The sequence below is a fragment of the Polistes dominula genome, unplaced genomic scaffold, assembly GCF_049000335.1.
Source record: "Polistes dominula isolate Pdom_NZ unplaced genomic scaffold, Pdom_raw_medaka contig_82, whole genome shotgun sequence".
Taxonomy (NCBI): domain Eukaryota; kingdom Metazoa; phylum Arthropoda; class Insecta; order Hymenoptera; family Vespidae; genus Polistes; species Polistes dominula.
The window spans coordinates 7,534,399-7,555,000 of NW_028301046.1; the positions used below are offsets into that span (position 1 = coordinate 7,534,399).

The window sequence follows — 20,602 nt, forward strand, 5'->3', positions numbered from 1 at the left end:
TTGTTTGTTCGATCAACTGCGTACTATTATAAATCTCTTATTTCTGCCTATCTCTTTATTATTTTCGGTAAATAAATGATATTTTGTAGACTTAAGAACTAGTACATTCACTCCACGGTATGGGCCATGGCACCTAAACACATTTTCAATGGAAAAAAAATTGTCAAAATTGCATGCCTTACTGCGGCATGCATATTTGATGAAGGTTTTCAAACAATTTTAAAAATTGTGGAGGTAATGGGCATTACAATCGGCGAAACCGCTGCTCAGTGTGCCAGCAAACGAGACAACGAGCGCGTTGTCAAAGAAAATCGCCGCTCGTCTGAAGCTTTCAAAGAGAGCAGAACAAAAAAAAAGACAAGCTAGACTTGAAGAACATCTTCTGGAGCAGTCAGAAGGCATAGTGTATGGTGCAGGTATCACTGATTAAGCGTAAGTTAACGTTTTTCGTGATTTCTTACTTCAAAAAACTTTAAATGCGTTTTCTTCGGAATCACGTTTTTATACCGCGTGTTGATAAAATCTCCAAAACTAGCTATTCGATTCGTCTGAAAGTTTTACCACATAATCTATACACATATATCAACCGCTGGTAGCAGATTTATAAAAAAAATTTTCATTTTTACTATTTCTTTTTTTTTTTGCAAAAAAAAAGAAAAAATGAGACTTTTTGATCATTTTTTTGCAACTGACGCCATTTTGTTATTTTTGCTTGTAAATGAAAAAATCTGCTACCAGCGGTTGGTGTAGTCTTTGTGAACATAAAACTATTCGAGTTTTTCATTTTATATAATCCGATCTCAAGATTTTATCAACACCGCAGAGGCTAGTCTATTTTTAGGCGCTCTGTTCAAGGGCCTTTCCAATATATATATATAGAGCGTATAAAATAAATAAATAAAAGTTTTTAATGTACTTTAAGATTATATTTATTAAACACAATAAACCCTACATCAATATCCTTGTTAGTTTTCTAATAAAAAATTGACAAAAATACCATTTTTTCGAACGACTAAAGTAGAATCCTGGCTTAAGTATGAAGTTGGGTGCAAAAAAATACAATTAAATCCTCTGTCGGGAAAAAACGAAATTACTTTCCGAAGAACCCAATACATTACATTATATACCACCTGTACATCATAGTTATTTTAAATTCCTCCTGCATACACAAACTGGAGAAAACTCAATAATCTATCTATCTGTCTCTAAATATAAAAGTTTAATTGTATTTTTTTTTCTAAACTTTTGAACTCCTATTTTTGAGAAAAGCGTCGTAAAATCACGTCGATTAAGATGGGCCGGTCACGTAGCGCGCATGGAGGAGGATCGAACGGCGCATAAAATATTGGTCAGTATCCCGAACGGGAACAGACCAATAGGTAGACTGAGACGTAGATGGGAGGACAATATTAGAAGGGATTTGAAAGAAATAGAATATGAAGACCGCGAATGGAAAGATCGCGCTCAGGGACGGAAACAATGGCGGGATTTGGTATTTGCGGCAATGAACTTTTTAGTTCCTAACGCCACCTAATAATAACAATAATAATAATTTTTGAGAAAAGAAAGAAATTTAAAAGGAAGCATTTAGAACCACTAAAAATTTAATATAACACGTTCAAGCGTGCTAAATTCGGGTTTTTACAGCACATACGTTTATTTATTTTTTCTTTTTTTTTTGAAATTTTTTAAAGAGATTATTATTATTTATTGGTGGTTTTTGCAATAAAAAAAAAACAATCAAGGTAACATAAAATAAACAGCAACCTTATTTTTTCAAAAATTACCTAGCTTTGCTAGTAATTAATAAACCAATAATAATTTTAATATAAAAATTATTTAACAAAGAATAAAAATTGTATATTTTTTGTTTTTATAACATAAAAGTGTATACATTTACTTTTATTTCAAAGAAAAATTTACTTTTCCTATGGACTTGTGCTTTCTTAACCCATTTGCATCATGACTAGAATTAGTCTTCCTTGCTCAAACATCCGAGACATTAAACTTACAACTAACCCGGTATAACCTGTCAAATGCTCACAGATAGAAAAACCAATGCTTCTTATGTGGATTATTCCGCGCTCAGTGATAGTCTACTAACATATATCATATAATATTCCGCGTAATGATGCAAATGGGTTAAGAATTGAAAAAGTCATTTCATTGATTTTGAAAATGGCCTAAGTCCAATCATAGACATCAAAACATATTATTTCTTAAATAATGTTAATTATTCTACTTGGGATTATAAATTTGACACCTGTAGAAACCAAAAAACATTATTTAACTATATGTAATCTGTTATCTATATTTTTAAATTTAATTCAACACAAACCCTTTAATATCTCGATTCGAATATAAATGCACTTAGGCTACTTTCAAAATAAACCGTTCAAATATTTTTTTTATTTCTGTTTTGACTTTTATTTTTTTCCTTCTTTGAACAATATTTACATAAGTGCATGCAATTTTTTTGTTTAATTAAAATAATTCTAGATTTTTATTCATTATTATTATTATTATTATTATTATTATTATTATTATTATTATTATTATTATTATTATTATTATTAATATTATTCTCTAAGAAGATTGAATAGTCTTGTCCTATTATGGTTAATTAACTTTGAAGAGGTACTCTCGTAACATAGTAATCGTATGCAAAAGAAAAGAATGATACATTTAATAGAAAATTCTTGTAAACTTTCTTATTATCCAAGTCGCTAGCGCGAAACTTAGCGAAGCAAACGTAAGAGAACGAAACAACTGACGATTAGAAAAATCCCTGAGAACCTGACAACTTTTCTATTCAGTTTACTTGCAATTAACTGACGGAGATGAAGAAGAAAGTATTATGAAAGATAGGTATATAATAATAACGTTTCGAATGTTCAGTTTATGTTTGTACTCCGGGTTTGCTATCATCATTTGCAAGTCTTCTTCGATTGAATATTACATTTTTGTTGTGTTTTTTTTTCTTTTTTTTAAATTCTCCTTCAACGTTTTTATAAATATATAAAAAAAATGAGAAGAAAAATTGAGAATCAAACAAGTTTTATAATCAATATGCTTGCAATTAACGAGCATAAATTAAAAGAAAAAAAAAAGAACAAATTTTATAAAAATAGAGAATATATGATGATTATAACGTAAGCAAATAATAATTCAATGCATGTTAATTTTTGTTTAATATTTTTTTTTTTTTAAACAAGATTTTTCTTAATACGAAAATTCAAAATATTAATCTATTGTCGTTAAAATATAATGAAAATTAGTATGCTAGAAGGTCAATGTAATTTCGGTTTTAAATATGTCCAATGAAAGATAACGATAGAAAATTAAATGTGAAATTTACGAGCTTATATCATTTGTTCAAAAGGGTTCGAAACAATCTTTATCATATTCAGCTTGTTGCGAAGCAAACAGCAAGTTCGAGGTCAAACGCAACTTTCTTCGCTATTAAATGCTTGTCCGTGCTTCTTCGACGATGAATAACAGTCGCGAAACCGCAGGTATACTAACCTACATCCGTCAGTTAAGATTAACAAGACAATTCATTATACTATTATAGTTAACAAATTTCTTTTTCTTTTTTTCTCTCTTTCTCTCTCTTTCTATTTAAGCATACGAATATATAATTATTTTTTTATAGATAAATTTGCTATTTTTTTTCTTCTATCTCGTCTTATTATTAATTATTATAATATAATTACTTTTTGTTGATGTATGTAAAAAAAAAACGAAAGAAGGCAGAGTTAAAATAAAGAAAGAATCAACTTCAACTGGATATACTCGATGGTGTTTTTCTCTGACGAACTATAATGACTACGCGATTTGCATAGTAATTTATGTGTAGACGTTCTTTAAGTCATTACCAAGCTAAAGAGATGAACGTTCAAGATTAGTAGAAAGTATGGTTGGTTAGAATATTTTTGCTTTATGTGTATTTCTAATACACCTGTGACCTTTCGTTAGATTCTATCAATCACTCAACAGTTAGTTTATTAAGAATTAAATAATCTTTTATGATATCATAAAACATTTGTGAGAAATGGAAGGAAATATACTACTGTTTCTTATTTTTTAAGATAAGGACAAATACAACAACTATATAACAATAATAACAACAATAATAATAATAATAATAATAATAATAATATATATATATATATATAGATGTTATACATGGTCGAAGAAGTTACTCCTACGGATCATACGTAACGTGATTGCAAATAATTTTATCAACTTTTCCAAGAAGCACGAATAACTTGTTACTTATTTGAGCGAGGACAGCTTGTATCGCGAAGAAGTCGCATAACTCTTTCTTGAATTATAGGTTCTTACATTAGATAAGATCAGGTGTCGCGAAAAGCACCGTTCGTTTTGTATTATCAATTCGCATTAGAAATTTGTAGACAACTAAATCGATACGGAAATAAGAATTAGGTATATTTATTATTAGACTGTATACGTTGTACACGTGTTAAACATATTTTCTAGGTTGTTGAAAAAAAATTAGTCTAAAGGAAAATAACACGTGTGTATGAAAAAAAAAGGAAAAGAAAAACATTTCTTATTAAACGAGAGAGTAGTAGGATTTTATTAATAGTAATTGATATTTTTTTATACATGTATATATCACATAAATGATTGTACATTAATAATAAAAATTCTGTACAACAAAAATAACGCTTGTATTTTTTATTAAAATTCGGGAAATGAAGCATATGTTAATTAATTTTATTACAAAAAAATAATAACACGTGTATTTCAGAAAAAATTTATTATAACGATCATATATATACGTGAATATATCATAGAAGATTAATGATATAGTCATTAAAAATTAGCCCACAGAATATTGGATATTATTCTTGTCTTTCTCCTTATACGGTCATAATACGTCTTCACAACCATTTTTTTTCTTACCTACCAAAACTGAACAAATTTTTTTTCTGTCGGACAGCTGCACGCGGTTGCATTAGAACAAAGCAAAACTTGGTTGTTCTATACGTATATATATATATACGCAATATACACACGAGGGGTATATTGCATTTAAATTCATAGCTGTGCTTTCTTGCATTCCCAGACGATGGCTCTTGTTTCTCTCTGGTGTTCTCAAACTCGACATGGGTTTTATATTTATACTCATTTGTGAAAAAAAAGGGGAAAAAAAGAATAAATAAAATAAAGAAGTTTTCACAGTATGCTGCACGGTAATTTCAAGAAGAGAATCCAAAGTATATACCTACGACTCGTTAAGTTAAAATATTTGCATCGAATAAATCGCTTCTCGCTCTTCTTAACTTTTTCTCTCTCTCTCTTTTTCCTTATGGTAGAAACAGACTCGTGAAAAGATTTGAACCGGTTAATTCACGGCGACTAAAGCAGATGGCTAAAGAAGAAGGTGATACGAAAGTTTTCATTCCGGAATGAAAAAAAAACAGTGAGGAACAACGGTAGTGGTGATAATGGTGGTGTTGGTGTATCATTTCGAAAGTAACGAGAAATTCTTGCAAGAATATCCCCGTTGAAATATGCACTATGTTGGGAGAATAAAAATAATTAAAAAAAAAAAAAGAAGAAAATTAGAGTTTCTTGGAAGTTCGAAACTGAGTTTAATGCACGGGTTGCGCTTGCTACACGCGTGCCAAACTTTTGCTTGGCTGGCCGATGGGCGGCCTCAGAATCAAAATAACTTTGAACTCTTCGTTGAACGATTAGAATTTTTCTCTCACTTACTCTCACTCTCTCTCTTTTTCTCTTTCTACCTTTCTCGTTTTACTTCACCTTGTGAAAAAATTTAGAAAATAAATTAAACATATTTATTATACCTATCTATCGTTAAAATAAAACAAAACATCTAGACAAATTGATGATAATTTTTCATTATACATTTTATTTCTGTTTTCTTTTTCATTTCATTAATTCACGCATATATCCATTCGTTTAATTCTCGTCGTATTAGCGAGACTTTTCATTGAGACTATTAAATTTGTTGACCGTGTGTGTTTCTTCCGTTTCAATATAAATGGCGTAACAAAAATATCAGTGAAATTTTGAGAATAGATTTTTCATAAGTAGTCAAAAACAAAAAGAAAGAAGTAGATCCACGTACGTTATTGTATACGTATATTCAATTTTTATTTTGTATTTATTGAATATATATTTTAAAGAAACCGTCAATAGAAGAATGTATTATTATTATAATTCTATCAAATAAAAATAATGTCGGTATATACTGACAATAATATTAAATCTGGATATACAAGAAAGAAATAAAACCTATTCCCTTAAGTTCTACTACCACTTTTATTACATCCTATATACCTAAAAAGTAAACAGTTTCTCTTCAAACTATTCTCAGTTGAGTTATTTTTATTTTTAAGTAAACTTTTCTGGCATTAACAAACATCCTATCTAAATACAAACGTTAACAATTCAAATTTTTTTCATATTATTAAGATTAAATTACACTCATTATAAGTGATTTCGATAAAACATTAGATAAATAATAAAGAAAGAAAGTAAGAGAAAGAGAGAGGGAGTAAATAAGTGAGTCAGAGAGAGTGAGAGTGAATTTTCTTATCCTTGTTATTCTATTTTGGTCGAACGTTGTATCTCGAGACTTGATTTACGAGTTTGGTAATTGAAAGTGACAAGTTCTGGGATGTCGTTGAAAGGAGAGAAAAAAAATCGAGGGTTTGTCGGTAGTGGTAGTGGACAAGAAATAGGGATAGGAATAGAGATAGGGATAGAGGGAGGGGGAGAAAGGACTTAGAGGTTCCTGCTTCATTTACACCGACACCTCGACACACAACGTCGACGACCCTTCACAGTGTTTGCTAACGATCCAACATCGTGAATCGAGCCACTCGTCGTGACTCTTTTTAATTTCCCCCCACCCCCACCTACCCCTTTCTCTGTGTGTGTGTATTTTTTTTTATCTTAATTGTGTCTTCGTCTTCTTTTTCTTCTTCTTCACATCCAACAAATGACCTTTAATTCATCCGAAGTTCTTCTTCGCGAATCATCATTCATTCATGACTCATAACACTTTTCCTTTTCGACGTATTATTTTTACTGGGGGATTTATAGGTCTGGATCCTTGAATAAAGTTCCAACGAAAAGTTCTTTTGCAAACAATGCAAGGAATTTATCGAAACGCGTAAAGTCGATTAATCTCTGGGGATCGTCAAAGTTTAATCGTTGGGGTAATGTTTTATAATGTGAAGAGCCTTTGAGAAAATGATCGAGTAATAGGGATGATGCGATTTTGTTAAATGGTCTGTGATTTAATTTAAAAAAAACATTTTCTTGTTATTTTATTTTTTGGTTAATCAATTATTTTATTTTCTAATTTTTTATAATTGTGTTTTTGTCAACAATGAGAGAAAAAATACATATGTATGAGTAAAATTTTAGTAATAAAAGATATAATACATTTTTTATTTAAATATTTAATTTAGTAAGTATATGTTCTCATGGATTTTGTTAAAACGAAATATTTGATATCAATTCTTATATTTAAAATCGAACACCTCGATTGAGATGTTGTTTTTTTATATATATGTATTTAATATTACGAATGATTCTTTAAAAAATTAACAATTCTGGTTTAATACCTACTTTTTTCCACGTCCACTAAAAAGATACGTTTAAGTCAACTTAAAATGATCGATTGCAAATGAGTCAGAAAAGATTACCATGTGAATTTCGTATTAGTAATTCTGAGTTTAAATGATTTTTTATGCATAAGAAACAATTTTTTTTTTATTTTCTTTTATTGATGCATCATAATTAATAATGAAGAATAATTCGTAAGATTTGAATATGCCATTGAATATACGAAGTGAGATCGAAAGAAAATCGATAGACTTATAACGAATTCTAAAGTTGTATTTACTTCTTGCCTTTTGTGTTTGACACGAGAAAAATAAAGTGATTAAGAATTACGATAGATCTTCGATAGACCTGTTGTTGCCGTCGATAATGGATATTTTCTTTCTCGTTTAGAACTACGTACACTATCGGTCAAAATTATTTGAAACGCGTAGAAAAGTTGCACAATTTTAGTAACAAATTTTATTGTTCGTAATAAAATTACAAAAAAAAAATAATTAAATCAGTTTTATTAAAAATTCGTTTTTTTTTTTTTTTTTTTTTTTTTTTTTAGAAAAAAATTGATTTCTTATACAAATATTAAGAAAAAAAAATTCGATAGATGGGTCACTCATTCGAGTTCAGTTATTTTTAATCATTTTGTCAAGTTATTAAATAATCTTAACTATTAGTGTATGATATACGAATACTTATTTTTATACCCATAAACATACAAAATACGCTAAAGGATGCGTTTCTATATTTCCAAGAAAAGGAAGGAAAAGGAATAGAAAAAGGGAAAACAAGACAAAGATTAACCATTTACGAAAGTCTTCTTTAAAGAAACATATATACCTTTTTTCTTTATACGTGCTGCTGACAAATTATTAACACAATTTTCCTTAATATTTTTTCTCGAAGATAACAGTATAACGACCCCGTTATACGTATATATATATATATATATCATTATTATTAATTGCAGTAATCGAATAATGACGAAAACGAATTATCGATCAGACACACAATTATTCTCATAAGAAATAAGCTAGTACCACCAATATTATAAGATCTTGAGTCTATTATGAGTCATATATTCGTGGGTATCGATACGCCTACACGTTTACCATTCGAATGTTGTGTATTTCCAATTGATCAATTTGTATATATGGATAAACCTTTGTATAGGAAAAAATTGAAAAGATAATAAATTCTTTATATAAATATTTGCAATAATTTTTCAAGTATACTTTCACAAAAAAAAAGTATTAGACAAAATTTTTTTTATTATTATTAGAACAAAAAACAATCTGCTGGAGAAAAGAAAAAAAATCAAACACTCGATTAGCTTTGAGTAAGAAGTGTATTTCAATCCACAAAATCTTTCGACCTTTATTCATTCATACTATATATATATTTGTTCTGTCGTTTGTTGACACTGTACTTAGTCCACTCATCTCAAGTGAACAAGCACGAAGATACAATCATCCTAGTTGCAATTACACGCTTCTTGAACACTTCGAAGATATACTGGTGAGTGGTAAGCGGGGGTGGAAGTAGGGAGGGATGAGATGAGAAGGGGGTAGGTAGGATTTAGCGAAAGAAAATCTCATCAGGTCGTTATACGGATCGTAATGACGTTTAGGAATTAACGCCCCGTAAAAGACCACCTTTGGTAAGACGTCAAAACAAATAATCTGTAAGAAAGATAAAAAAAAAAAGAAACAGAAAGAAAGAGAAAGAGAGAGAGAAGACAGTGGTACTCGGTGGAGGAAAATTATGGGGGAACGTAAAACCTTTACATTACAGGGAAAAGGGGAGGGAGATAGTTTTGTGTTAGGAAGGTGTTGAACGCGTGGCTACTATGGGTGCACACGTGCACCATGGTTTCTTTGGAGATTAAAGCAACCGACGTATAAAATGTATACTTGCGCGCGCAATATATATATATATATATATATATATATATATATATATATATATGTGTGTGTGTGTGTGTGTTAGTGTTAGTGTTAGTGTGAGTGAGTGAGTAAGTTCTCGCTTTGGTTTGGCCTAATCTCCGTGAAGAAAATAAAGGAGAACGGGGGTTGGTGGGGTAAGGGGGTGCAGGAGAGGGAGGAAAAGAGGAAACGACGCGTGTCCCATCGTGGTTTTTCGAGTGTTCCTAAAATACTCAGCTCTTGCCCTCGTCCAGAAAATAAAAGAGAGCGAAAAGAGAGAGAAAGAGAGATATGGGTGGATAGGGGGAAAGGGGTGGGGGGAGGTAGTTTCTCTCGTCGAGGCTCACACAAGATGAGAGAAAGACGAAATCAGAATGTCAGTATTCGAGAACTAGTCATCCTAGCAACGTGCTTACTTGGAGAATCCAACACAACTAACCATAAGTGACACAAAGGATACTATTCGAAGAGGGGAAAAAAAGAAACAAAAAAAAAAGACGTTTACGTCGAAGGGATTCTTTTTATTTTACATTTTACGTACGATTTCTTCTTATTCTTATTCTCTTTAATTCTTTTTTTGGGATTCTTTACTTAAAAAGAGGTGCAAACGTTCAGTTTTCTTTTAAATTCGAAATATTTAAAAAATATTTTAATATCAGTATTGCGTTTGCCCTTCATACGCGAAAAATACGAATATCCGTATGTGTGTATGAGTATATGTATATATATATGAAAAGAAACATATTATTCAGTTGAATAAAACGATATCCTACTCGAATATCTTTTCTTTGAAATTCTTTCAATATATTTTGCTTCGTTCGATATTGTATCGATTTTCTCATCGATCCTACCTACTGTCGATAATATTATTGATCCACAGTCCGTTGAAATTGTACGCGAGTGGAAAGAAGGTCGTACTTTATTATATTTACTTATTTACTTACTTTTCTTATATACTCTTTTTGGCTGGGTTACGTGCTACATTTCAAAGGATGCCTCTCAAAATTGAAAGTGGTACTTACACTGTGAATCCTGTGCCCAAAAAGGGTACCTCGAAGTTTTTTCTATGGAAACATTGGCGAAGAAGGTACGATAGGAATTTCTCTCTCTCTCTTTCTCTCTTTCTCTTTTTTATTTGTTTCTTTTTTTTTAAATCTACTCTTATTAATAACTATGATCTTTCTAATATAATGCATTCATTAACTCAAAGTAAAAGAAGTGATTTTTACTTTATCTTAGAATAATGTTTGTTTCTAATAAAATCGTTGTTTGAAATTATCTTATTAAAATTCATTTTTTACTCGTTTCTTTACTACTACTACTACTACTACTACTACTACTACTACTACTGTTTATTATGAATCGCATTTGTTGCCATCCATTGAGAAAGGAGATAAGAGATTTATTTTATATAGATATAAATATATATATTTCTTGTACCAATTAACAAATTTTTCTTCATTTTTTTTTTCAAATGTCTTCTTACTATTTAACCGATAATAATAACATTTCATCGTCACAGTTTCACGATCAAGCATGATTTTGTTATCCACTCACCCTCTTGTCACTCTGCCCAACCCTTTCGCCCAACCCGTCTGTTGGTTGTTTCGATTTGCACAATTTCGCTTCGCTGCTGCACGTTGCATTTTGTGCATTTAATAATTAAGCCCCCTTGCCCTTCACCGCCGCCGCCATCGCCACCACCTTCTCCTAATTTTTGTCTAATCGTTAATAAACTCTTTGTAAAATAACAATTTAAAAAAAAAAAACATCAACACACTTTTTTGTCATTGTCGTTGTTATTGTTGTTGTTTCTATATGGATTTTGATGATTTTCGAGAGAATATAGATAAAAAGACAACAAGAAAAATAATAATAATATCGGAGCTCAAAAATTGTCATAAATTTCACTTGCATACAATCACGCTACTGCATGAAATTTTTCGAGAAGGTAAAGGAAGAAAAAAAAATAGGAAACACTCTGCACCGAATTCCGATGTGTACACTGCTTTACACGAATGAAAGCGATTTTAATGACCGTGTTCTCACGATATCTAAAGTTGCCAAAGATTTATTTATGTATTTATCATTTCTTGTATCTACAGGTAATTCGTTCATGTAACAATAATCATAAATATGAAATATTGCAATTTTTTACTCGATCATAATTAGAAATCGTACGGAAAGGAGAAAGAAAAAGATTGGCGATCTCAATTAACAGATTACGCTATTTTGATCGCGATCAAGAATATCGGAATTGTTAGGTATTTTATTTTTATTTAAAAAAAAAAAACTTGTTTTTAAATCCTCTCAAAATTTCACTTGAAACGGCGGAAGTAGACGTCGGTGACGAATCTATTTATGTTTAAAAGAGTAATTTTATCGTTTTATTTACCGTTTTTATTTATTCTTTTTATAAATTTCACGTTGACTAATTTAACGCGTTCACGTTCGCGAAAATAAAATAAAATGATGACGATGAAGAAAAATAAAAAGAAGAAAAAGATCGAAATGTTCGATCGTGTTTGTCGCGACAAATATGAAACTTTCTTTTCTAATAAATTAATCAGTTGTTATAAATAAATAGAAAAAGAATTAAAAAAAAACAATAAAAATAAATAATATAATTAAAAGAGTGAAAAAATATATAAAGTTTTGCATATTACATTCGTCAAATTAAAAATATAACAATACTACTACATTCTTCGGCGCGATTTTAGTTTTTTTTTTCTTTTTTTCTTTTTTTCTTTTTTTTCTTTTTTTCTTTTTTTCTTTTTTTCACCGTGCTTATTCGAGCGAGAAGAATTCGAATTTCTATCGAAGCTATCTAACATCCATGTTAAACTTTTTAAGATGGTATAAGCATGATCGAAAAAAAGAAAAAAGTAGTCGATTGGAACTAATGTGATCGTAAACGATTAAGAGAAGGAAACCGTGTCGGTCGTAGTCGAACGAATGCAACACTATAGTACTATTTTTCGAATTTTTTTACGTCATATATTTAAATTTAAAAAAGATCGAGCAAAAAAAGGATTCACAATTCGACAAAATATTTTGCATAAATTAGACAAATATGAAATAAGCATAGTAGGTCGATTTGATAATTTGTTAATCCTTATTAAAAAAAAAAAGAAAAGAAAAAAAAAGTTAATAAAAATTATAATAAGTTAAAGTAAATTAAAAATACATATCCAGTAGAAGGATCGAAAAAAAAATGGAAATATTAATTTGTATAGTTTCTGCATAACTTGGCATAATTATGAATTAGCCCGTATGAATAAATAAATATATATATATATATATATATATATATATATATATATATATATATATATATATATATATATATGTAAATCGCATAAATTCTTATGAGAATGTTCCATATTTTCCCATTTATCTAAATAAATCTTAAATGACGAACAATACGGTTTGAATAAAACAATCAACGAAAATCAAGTTCCCCGTTACGTTTGATAATTTACTAAAATAATAATAATAATAACTAAATCACTAGTACGTCGTCGTTGTTATGTTCGACAAAAATTTAAATAACGATGATTGTTATTATATATCGTGAGAATACGAAAATAGATTAGAAAACGAAAAAGATAAATCCCAAATGTTCTTCCCCCCAAAATCAAATCAACCAAATAAAACAAAACAAAAAAAAAGAAATAAAAACTCGGTGCAGCGTGCACGAGGATCGTTGCGGGGAAGAAGAGGAGGAGGAGGAGGAGGAGAAGAAGAAGAAGAAGAAGAAGAAGAAGAAGAAGAAACCACCAGCATCATCATTGTCAACATCGTCGAGGGATCGTCATCGAACAGCAGGGGTCGATCGGGAATCGAGTCGACGTGGGGTGGTGGTGGTGGGTGATGGTGGTGGTGGTGGTGGAGGCATCGAAGGAGAAGAAGGAGGAGGTGGAATACAAACATCAGGAACACCAGGAATAAGAACACCAACCGGGGTAGTACCAGGCCTGGAAGAGGAATTTTTTGGAAATTCGAGCGTCGCGACGTCTCAGGTACAACTCGGGACTGGGTTGAGTTCAGTTCCTCGACGTACAACAAGACCCTTTTCTTTGGCCGTACAACCTATCAACTATCATCGTCTTGATCCGGACGAACTCGATCATCATCAACAACAACAACATACTCCTGATCATCATCATCAACATCATAATCTTCGACCCAACATGACCAGTCAGGACAGCATCGGAAGTTGCAGCTTGGACGTCGATCGTTCCGTCTCCGACCGATCAGGTTGGCTATCTCTGCGGTTATCTCTTTCCCCTAACCCCACCCCCAACCCTGACCTCTTATCCCCCCTCTCTCTCTATTTCTCTCTTTATTTCTTTCTTTATCTTATTTTCCCCAGTCCCTCGGTCCCCTTTTTTCGAAACATTGAAACCTTCTAATCTTCTTGCGGTCTTCTTCTTCTTCTTTTTCTTCTTCAAGCAGATAGAGTTTCGAACAAGTTTGTGGCATTTGTTTGTTTCTTTATTTTCGTACACTTTACATCTCTACTTCCTCTCAAGATAGACGTTCTCTTTCGAAAGAGAAAGAGAGAAAGAGAAAGAGATAGGACTCACCCAGCAACTTGAATGAAAAAAAAAATTGTCCAATGAAAGAAGGAGAGGGAGAAAGATTTCCTTTCCTTTCCTTTCCTTCCTTCCTTTAGCGCCTCGTTCACCTTACCTCTGAAACAAATCTTCTCTTCTAGTCATGATTTTCGTTAGACCGCGAATGCCAATCGAATTTAGACTTTAAGCCGTAAGTAAAACGGCACCGAGAAGTGTTGCCCGTAAGACAGGCAGGAAGTCAGGTTCCCCGTAGTGAGATAGTGGTGCGTGCCAAAAGACGACCGAAACGCGTGCAAAGCCAACAGCAACAGCAGACTAGGCAGCACCACCAGAAGACCCTTTTACCGTTCTAGGGTTATTCCTGCCTCTCGAGTCTTTGTCGAGTGTGAGATTCGATCATCTTTAAAACGCGTTTCTTCTTCTTTTTCTTGGCTTACCCTTGCCGTTATTTTTTTAGGATATGTATCAAATTTTGTGTATTGTTGTTATTGTTCTTACTGTTGTGTATTAATTTTCTTTTTTTTTCTTGTGAGGTAGGAATTAAGGAAATTCGAAATCGTGCGTGGTTTTTTTTTGTACTTTACTTTACGTCTTAAAAATTTTTGTTCTTTCTTTTTTTTTACTTCTTTTTTTTTTTCTTAAATAAATTTAAAATGGTATTATACGAATATTACAGAAAATACCGTAGATTCCGTATCCGAGAGAACGCTGCACAGCCTGAACTTTTCGTGTAACGGTGAACAACAAAAGGCGGAAAATTTGGTGAACGGTAGCAGCGAGACGCTGCAAAAGTCACATCTCACTCCTACCGATGATAAGGTGATCGTCAGCAATGGTCATCGTAGCAGTCCCGAGCAACAAGAACAGCTGACAGCGAAAAAACCGAGTTACTTGGGATTGGCTTGCAGTATAAGCGGTTACTCAGGCATCACCAGGTACGATAGTAAATTGAGAGAAGGTTTCCGATCGAGAGATAGCAGTCCTGGAACAAGACTGATTACTAGGGATACTAGTCCTGCAGATTTCAAGTAAGTACTTTTTACAATATAACATCTAAAACTTGTAACTTCAAAATACGAATAATCGATCAATCGCTAGACTGCGAATCCAGTGTGAACGAACAAAGTATGCAAATTATGCGTGTATAATAATATGTTCGATATTAACCCTTTGCACTCCAAGTTTATTTTTCATTCATATTACCAACAATTGAATTTACTTTAGCTTTCATCTTTTTTTTCTTTTTTATTTATTTTTTTCATTGTCTTCATAGCGAAGCTCTTGAGTGCAAAGAGTTAAATTTAGTTGTTACAATAATTTTTAATACTTACGATTCACTTCTATGTTAATTAGTAATAAATTATAATAAATGTGTTAACCAATCTGATTGTAGTACATATAGATTTAATGTTAAAATATTGTTAACATTTCTGTGCATTAATAAAACTCGCAACTAACGTTGTTTTAATATCGTAATTCGAATACAATTAGTTTATTTATCTTGTTTAGATCAAACGAGAATTTAAGTGTTCCAATACATCATTATCCGCCTAAGAGTCAATCAATTTCGCCGCTCGCAATGGATCGACAAAATGGTTTTTCTAACGGCATGAAGGAAGAGTGTAAGATAGAAACTTATAGAGAAACAAGAAGCTCGATGAGTATATGTCAGGGTTTCTCTGAGGTCGATAAAGGGGTATCCTTACATACAACGTTTCCGGACGTCAGTCCCATTAGGGTAAATTCTTCTTCGAGAAAAAGTCCTGGGATCGTTCAAATAATGTCTTGTGGTCAACAAATCAAATCCTTTTCACCGAATTTTGCTGAATCTTCACCTAAACCTTCTATGATAAATAGTAAGAATTATAATATTATAACTCTTTGTGTATTTAATGCTCAAAATAGAAATTAATTTTGAAAGTCTGTTTTTGTTTGTTTGTTTTCTTTTTTCAGTTTCTAATACATCGTTTAGCGAAACAAGTATATTAAACGGTTCAAATATCGATATAGAAAATCAAACTACGAATACCTCATCTAGCAGCGAAAAATCTTTCATCCAACAACGGGTTGAACGGCTGTATGGTCCGGGTGCTCTGGCACAGGGTTTCTTTTTTAAACGCAGCGTTACTAAACTAAACGTTACCGACAATAGTTTCAACAAATATAGTAATAATAGCGACACTTCGACAGACAACGTTAATACGGAAGAATCATTGAAAAATTTACCAGTTCTTAGACATCTTCGACCTGAATTCCGTGCTCAACTTCCTGTTGTCAGTTCCAGAAAACCAACAGATGGTTCAGAACAAATAATAAAACCATTGCGAAGGTAATTAACATATTCTGAGGGGTTTGTTTTGTTTTTTTCTTTCTTTTTTTACGTCAATATCACGTTTGATGAATTAAAACGTTATAGTAATGATTTTCGATGTTCCGTTACAAATCAGGATATCGTCAGCTTCGCATAAAACCGAGCAACAATCTAAAACATGTAAAACCGCACACGTACCAGAAAGTGTCACGGAATCGGGAACTCAACACAACAACAGCATAGCGAGTATACCGGATCAACAACCCGCAGCACCTAAGGTAGTGTTACCTGTTCTAGAACCTAGTGCTAGTTCCGGTAACGTTGCTAAACAAATGCAGGAGATAGAGAAAACGACTGAAGAAAAAGATGGACATTATTTTTTGAAAGTAAGTAACAGATAACGTCATTTGACAAGTCAATGTTTCTTTTATTCTGTTTACTTAACTTATCTATATCTATATATTCTCCTTAGCTGTTGAAACAAGAAACGGACAGACTTTTGTCATTAGCTGCGTCAGCGGAAGCAGAGTTGGCCAGTGGCGATCCCGTTGCATTACCCGAGGAAGCAGCTGGTAAATTGAGATCTGCTGCTGGCAAAGCGAGATTACTCGCTTCACAAAAAATGCAACAGTTCGAAGGCTTATGTCAAAAAAATATTGTAAGCTATCATTGCAACAAAATTGATATATTGGCTTAAATTAACACTTTAATGGTCGCCAAGGGGCTGGCAATATTTTTGAAAAATTAATTAAAAAAAAAAACAACAACAACAGATTCAATATTTTTTCTTTTGCGTGATGATGATAATAATAATTTGATAGCATCGCACGCATGTTGCGTTAGCGGTCTTTGAAGTGTTAATGTAGGTTTTAATTTCTTTATTTTTTAAATCTAACTTTAATTTCCTAGACCTTCTCATATTAAATTAAGTGTTTATTAATATCTCACTGAAATAAAAGAGCTCATGCAACATTCGAGTCATTTTGTAGAAAATGATTACCCAATTTTTGCCTTAATTCAAGTCCTTCACGGATGACTTTTGCTGTGAACGCAAATGGTTCAGATTCCTCGATCCTCGGGCAGGGAGAAAATTTAAAAACCGCGCAAAAATAAAATCGTGTAAATAAAGTACCATGTAAATCGGGAAATAGGTGCATATATCTAAAATTTCATTTTTTAAATCATTTTGTATTCTGTGTGAAATTTAAAAATAGCTGGAAAGAAAAATTTCTTTTAATTTATCTTCAAAAAAAAAGAAATTCTATTATTTGAGTTTTGTTTTATTTTGTTATAAACCAAAAAATTATTATTATTATTTTATTATTCTGGTTTTATATTTAGAATCAAGTGCCAGGCGAAGAATTTCCAACAACGAACGAAGACTTGGCCGGATTTTGGGATATGGTGATGCTACAAGTAGTTCAAGTAAACGAACTCTTCGAGCAAATTGAAAAATCGAAAAAATCGCAGTGGCAAGAGGTATGTCAAGTTAATGTCCAATCTAACTTTCCATCTTCCTTAAAATCCCGACGTAAGAAATCAATCCAAGTACCGAAGACTCCCATAGAAAAGAAATCTCTGGATGATAGTGTTCCTAAAAATATCAATGAATGCATATCGAACGAATTGAAACCTTCAAGGGCGTGTCACTCTTTATTATTACATGATGATACGGACAAAATTAATACAAATTCTAACGATACGACGAATATTGATTTAAAATTATATGCATCTACATGGAACGATAAAATATTCGACGTAAAAAATAATAATAATAATCTATCTAATGAAGATTTAACGAAACCAAATAAAAATATTATAATCGTTGAAAGATGTATTCCCGAATACACAAATCGTGAACGTTTCTTTAATCCCGATTGTAAATCATTTTACGAAAAGAATTACGTTTACTCTAATATATTTTCAAACGAAGCTAATTTTAAAACGAACGACGAGAAAATAAATACGAAATATAACATTGAAAGAAATTTTAAAGAAGAATTCACTACTACGGAAGGAAATAATATTCTTACGGAAGATACATCGGCTCAAACTTCATTTTTATCCATTGCAGAATTTACAACGAATCGTATTAATACGCAAAAAAATAATTTATTTAATTTCTTGCTTACAAAACCATCATATAGAATAATCAAACCTAAAATTAAAACTCAAATTCCTATATGCGAATGTTTAAAAACTGAAATAGAACGAATTAATCGTTTAGACAACGAAAATACATTTTTTCATCTTAAAGTGAAACATTTGAAAAATGATATCAACAATGATAACATAATAAAAGAAAGTCAATCGCAAAATATACCAAAAATGAATCTCTCTTCTCGGCCAAGTATATCGTCTAGTATTAGAAAACAAAATTCTAAAAGGTCTCAATATATTGTAACATTTTCTGACGAGATAAATATCTTTAAAACGAAAAACCCTTTATTTGATGACCATGAAAATGATTCCGTAATTTGTGAAGATACACTTGAAAATGTTTATAATTATGATACATCGGATCAAATTATAACAAATGAAAATAAAACAAATTTGCAAATTAAACAAGAAACTATAAATAATTCTAATATGGAAGAAGAAACAATGAAATACGCAAATAATCAAATTTTAAATTATTCTGATCGTTCTAAATTGAAACCAACAAAATCATTTAAAAGAAATTCTAAAAATACAACTTTTATACCCGAATTAATAGAAAAATCTAAAATAAATTTATACAAAAAAGTAAATAATACGCGAATCGTTAAAAGACCTATAGAGAAACCTAAAGGGATTCGTAAAAATTTACAAAATGGTAGTAATTTCAAAAAAGTAATGTCGCATATGTTACAAAATATTCATACTACTACTACTACTACTACTACTACTACTACTAATAATAATAATAATAATAATAATAATAATAATAATAATGAAATTATTAATAATAAAAAAATGATTAAACCTGGCACGTCAAATCAAAAAGATACAAAATATCGAACAATCGAAACAATAAATTCAAATAATAAAAATTCGAGCGAATATACGAAACGTGTTGTTACGGATTCATCGAACAATAATATTAAAGGTGTATCGAATAAAATTATTAATCGATCGTTAAATAAAGCAAACGAATTTAATCCTGAAAAAATAGAAGCATCATCGTCGAAACAATTAAAATCTACTATCATTAATAAAAATAATAAATCTAAATCAAAAATCGATAAAAATCATTTAACCAAACAAAATACTAATGAAAATATATATAAAAAAATGCAATTAAATAAGGACATTATCGATAAAGAAAAGAAATATTCGAAATCCGGAGAAAAATCAGATAACACTATCGTATGGTCTCCGAGTGATTCGCAACCATTCATTCCGTTGTCGCAAGAGACCTTGAAACAATTAGGAAGATTATATAGAATCGGTAAGCATCATTCCACATTTACAACATCTTTTAAAGATTCTTCCAATAATAACAATAATATTAATAATAATAATAAGTTAGATAAAATAAAATTATATGATCAGAAAAGAAAAAAGGAATCTTTTAAAGTCAACAAATTATTATCTAACAAAACGATAATAAATAATTATCAGGATAATTCAAGTGGCTGTATCATTACGGATATGGACAATTTTCATCAGAGCAATATTAACATCATCTCTACGGATTGCGAATATATTTTTACGAATAATCAAAATTTATGTTATGCTAACGGCGACAAAAATAACACATTGTATTTATTCGATATAAACAAATTATCCGACAAACGTAAAGATTTTCAACGATTTGTATCGTCCATCTTAACATCGTTCAATACTAAATTATCTAATAAAAATATCTCATCCAAATTATTGAAAAACGAAGTGCATGAATGTACTATAGACGATGCAATACCTGTACCTGTTAACATAGATAATCAAAACAACAACAAAATATTGCATTCGCGAGAATGGAATTGCAATAAACTCATTTATTCGCGTTCTATAGCAACATTTTCGTTATACAACAATACATCAAACGATGGAATAATGAGGAAAAGTTTTGATTCAATAGAAACTGATATTACGGGTTTTGCTTTGAAACCGTGCGATCCAATGGATTCGAATATATCAATTAAAATATTACGAGATTTAAGCGAAGCATTTCATCAAAA

At 31.0% G+C, this 20,602-nt stretch overlaps 1 protein-coding gene across 2 annotated transcripts in view; it reads left to right on the forward strand.

The window, feature by feature from the left end:
- LOC107068110 (uncharacterized) overlaps positions 1–20,602 on the forward strand; it is a 52,180-nt gene that overhangs the window by 25,851 nt on the left and 5,727 nt on the right. For both annotated transcript variants that reach the window (XM_015324176.2, XM_089175188.1), the window contains exons 7-13: positions 13,240–13,808; positions 14,805–15,156; positions 15,638–15,984; positions 16,082–16,457; positions 16,576–16,825; positions 16,912–17,097; positions 17,781–17,918. In XM_015324176.2, coding sequence (XP_015179662.1) covers positions 13,240–13,808; positions 14,805–15,156; positions 15,638–15,984; positions 16,082–16,457; positions 16,576–16,825; positions 16,912–17,097; positions 17,781–17,918 — 2,218 coding nt within the window. The remainder of the gene's footprint in view (positions 1–13,239; positions 13,809–14,804; positions 15,157–15,637; positions 15,985–16,081; positions 16,458–16,575; positions 16,826–16,911; positions 17,098–17,780; positions 17,919–20,602) is intronic.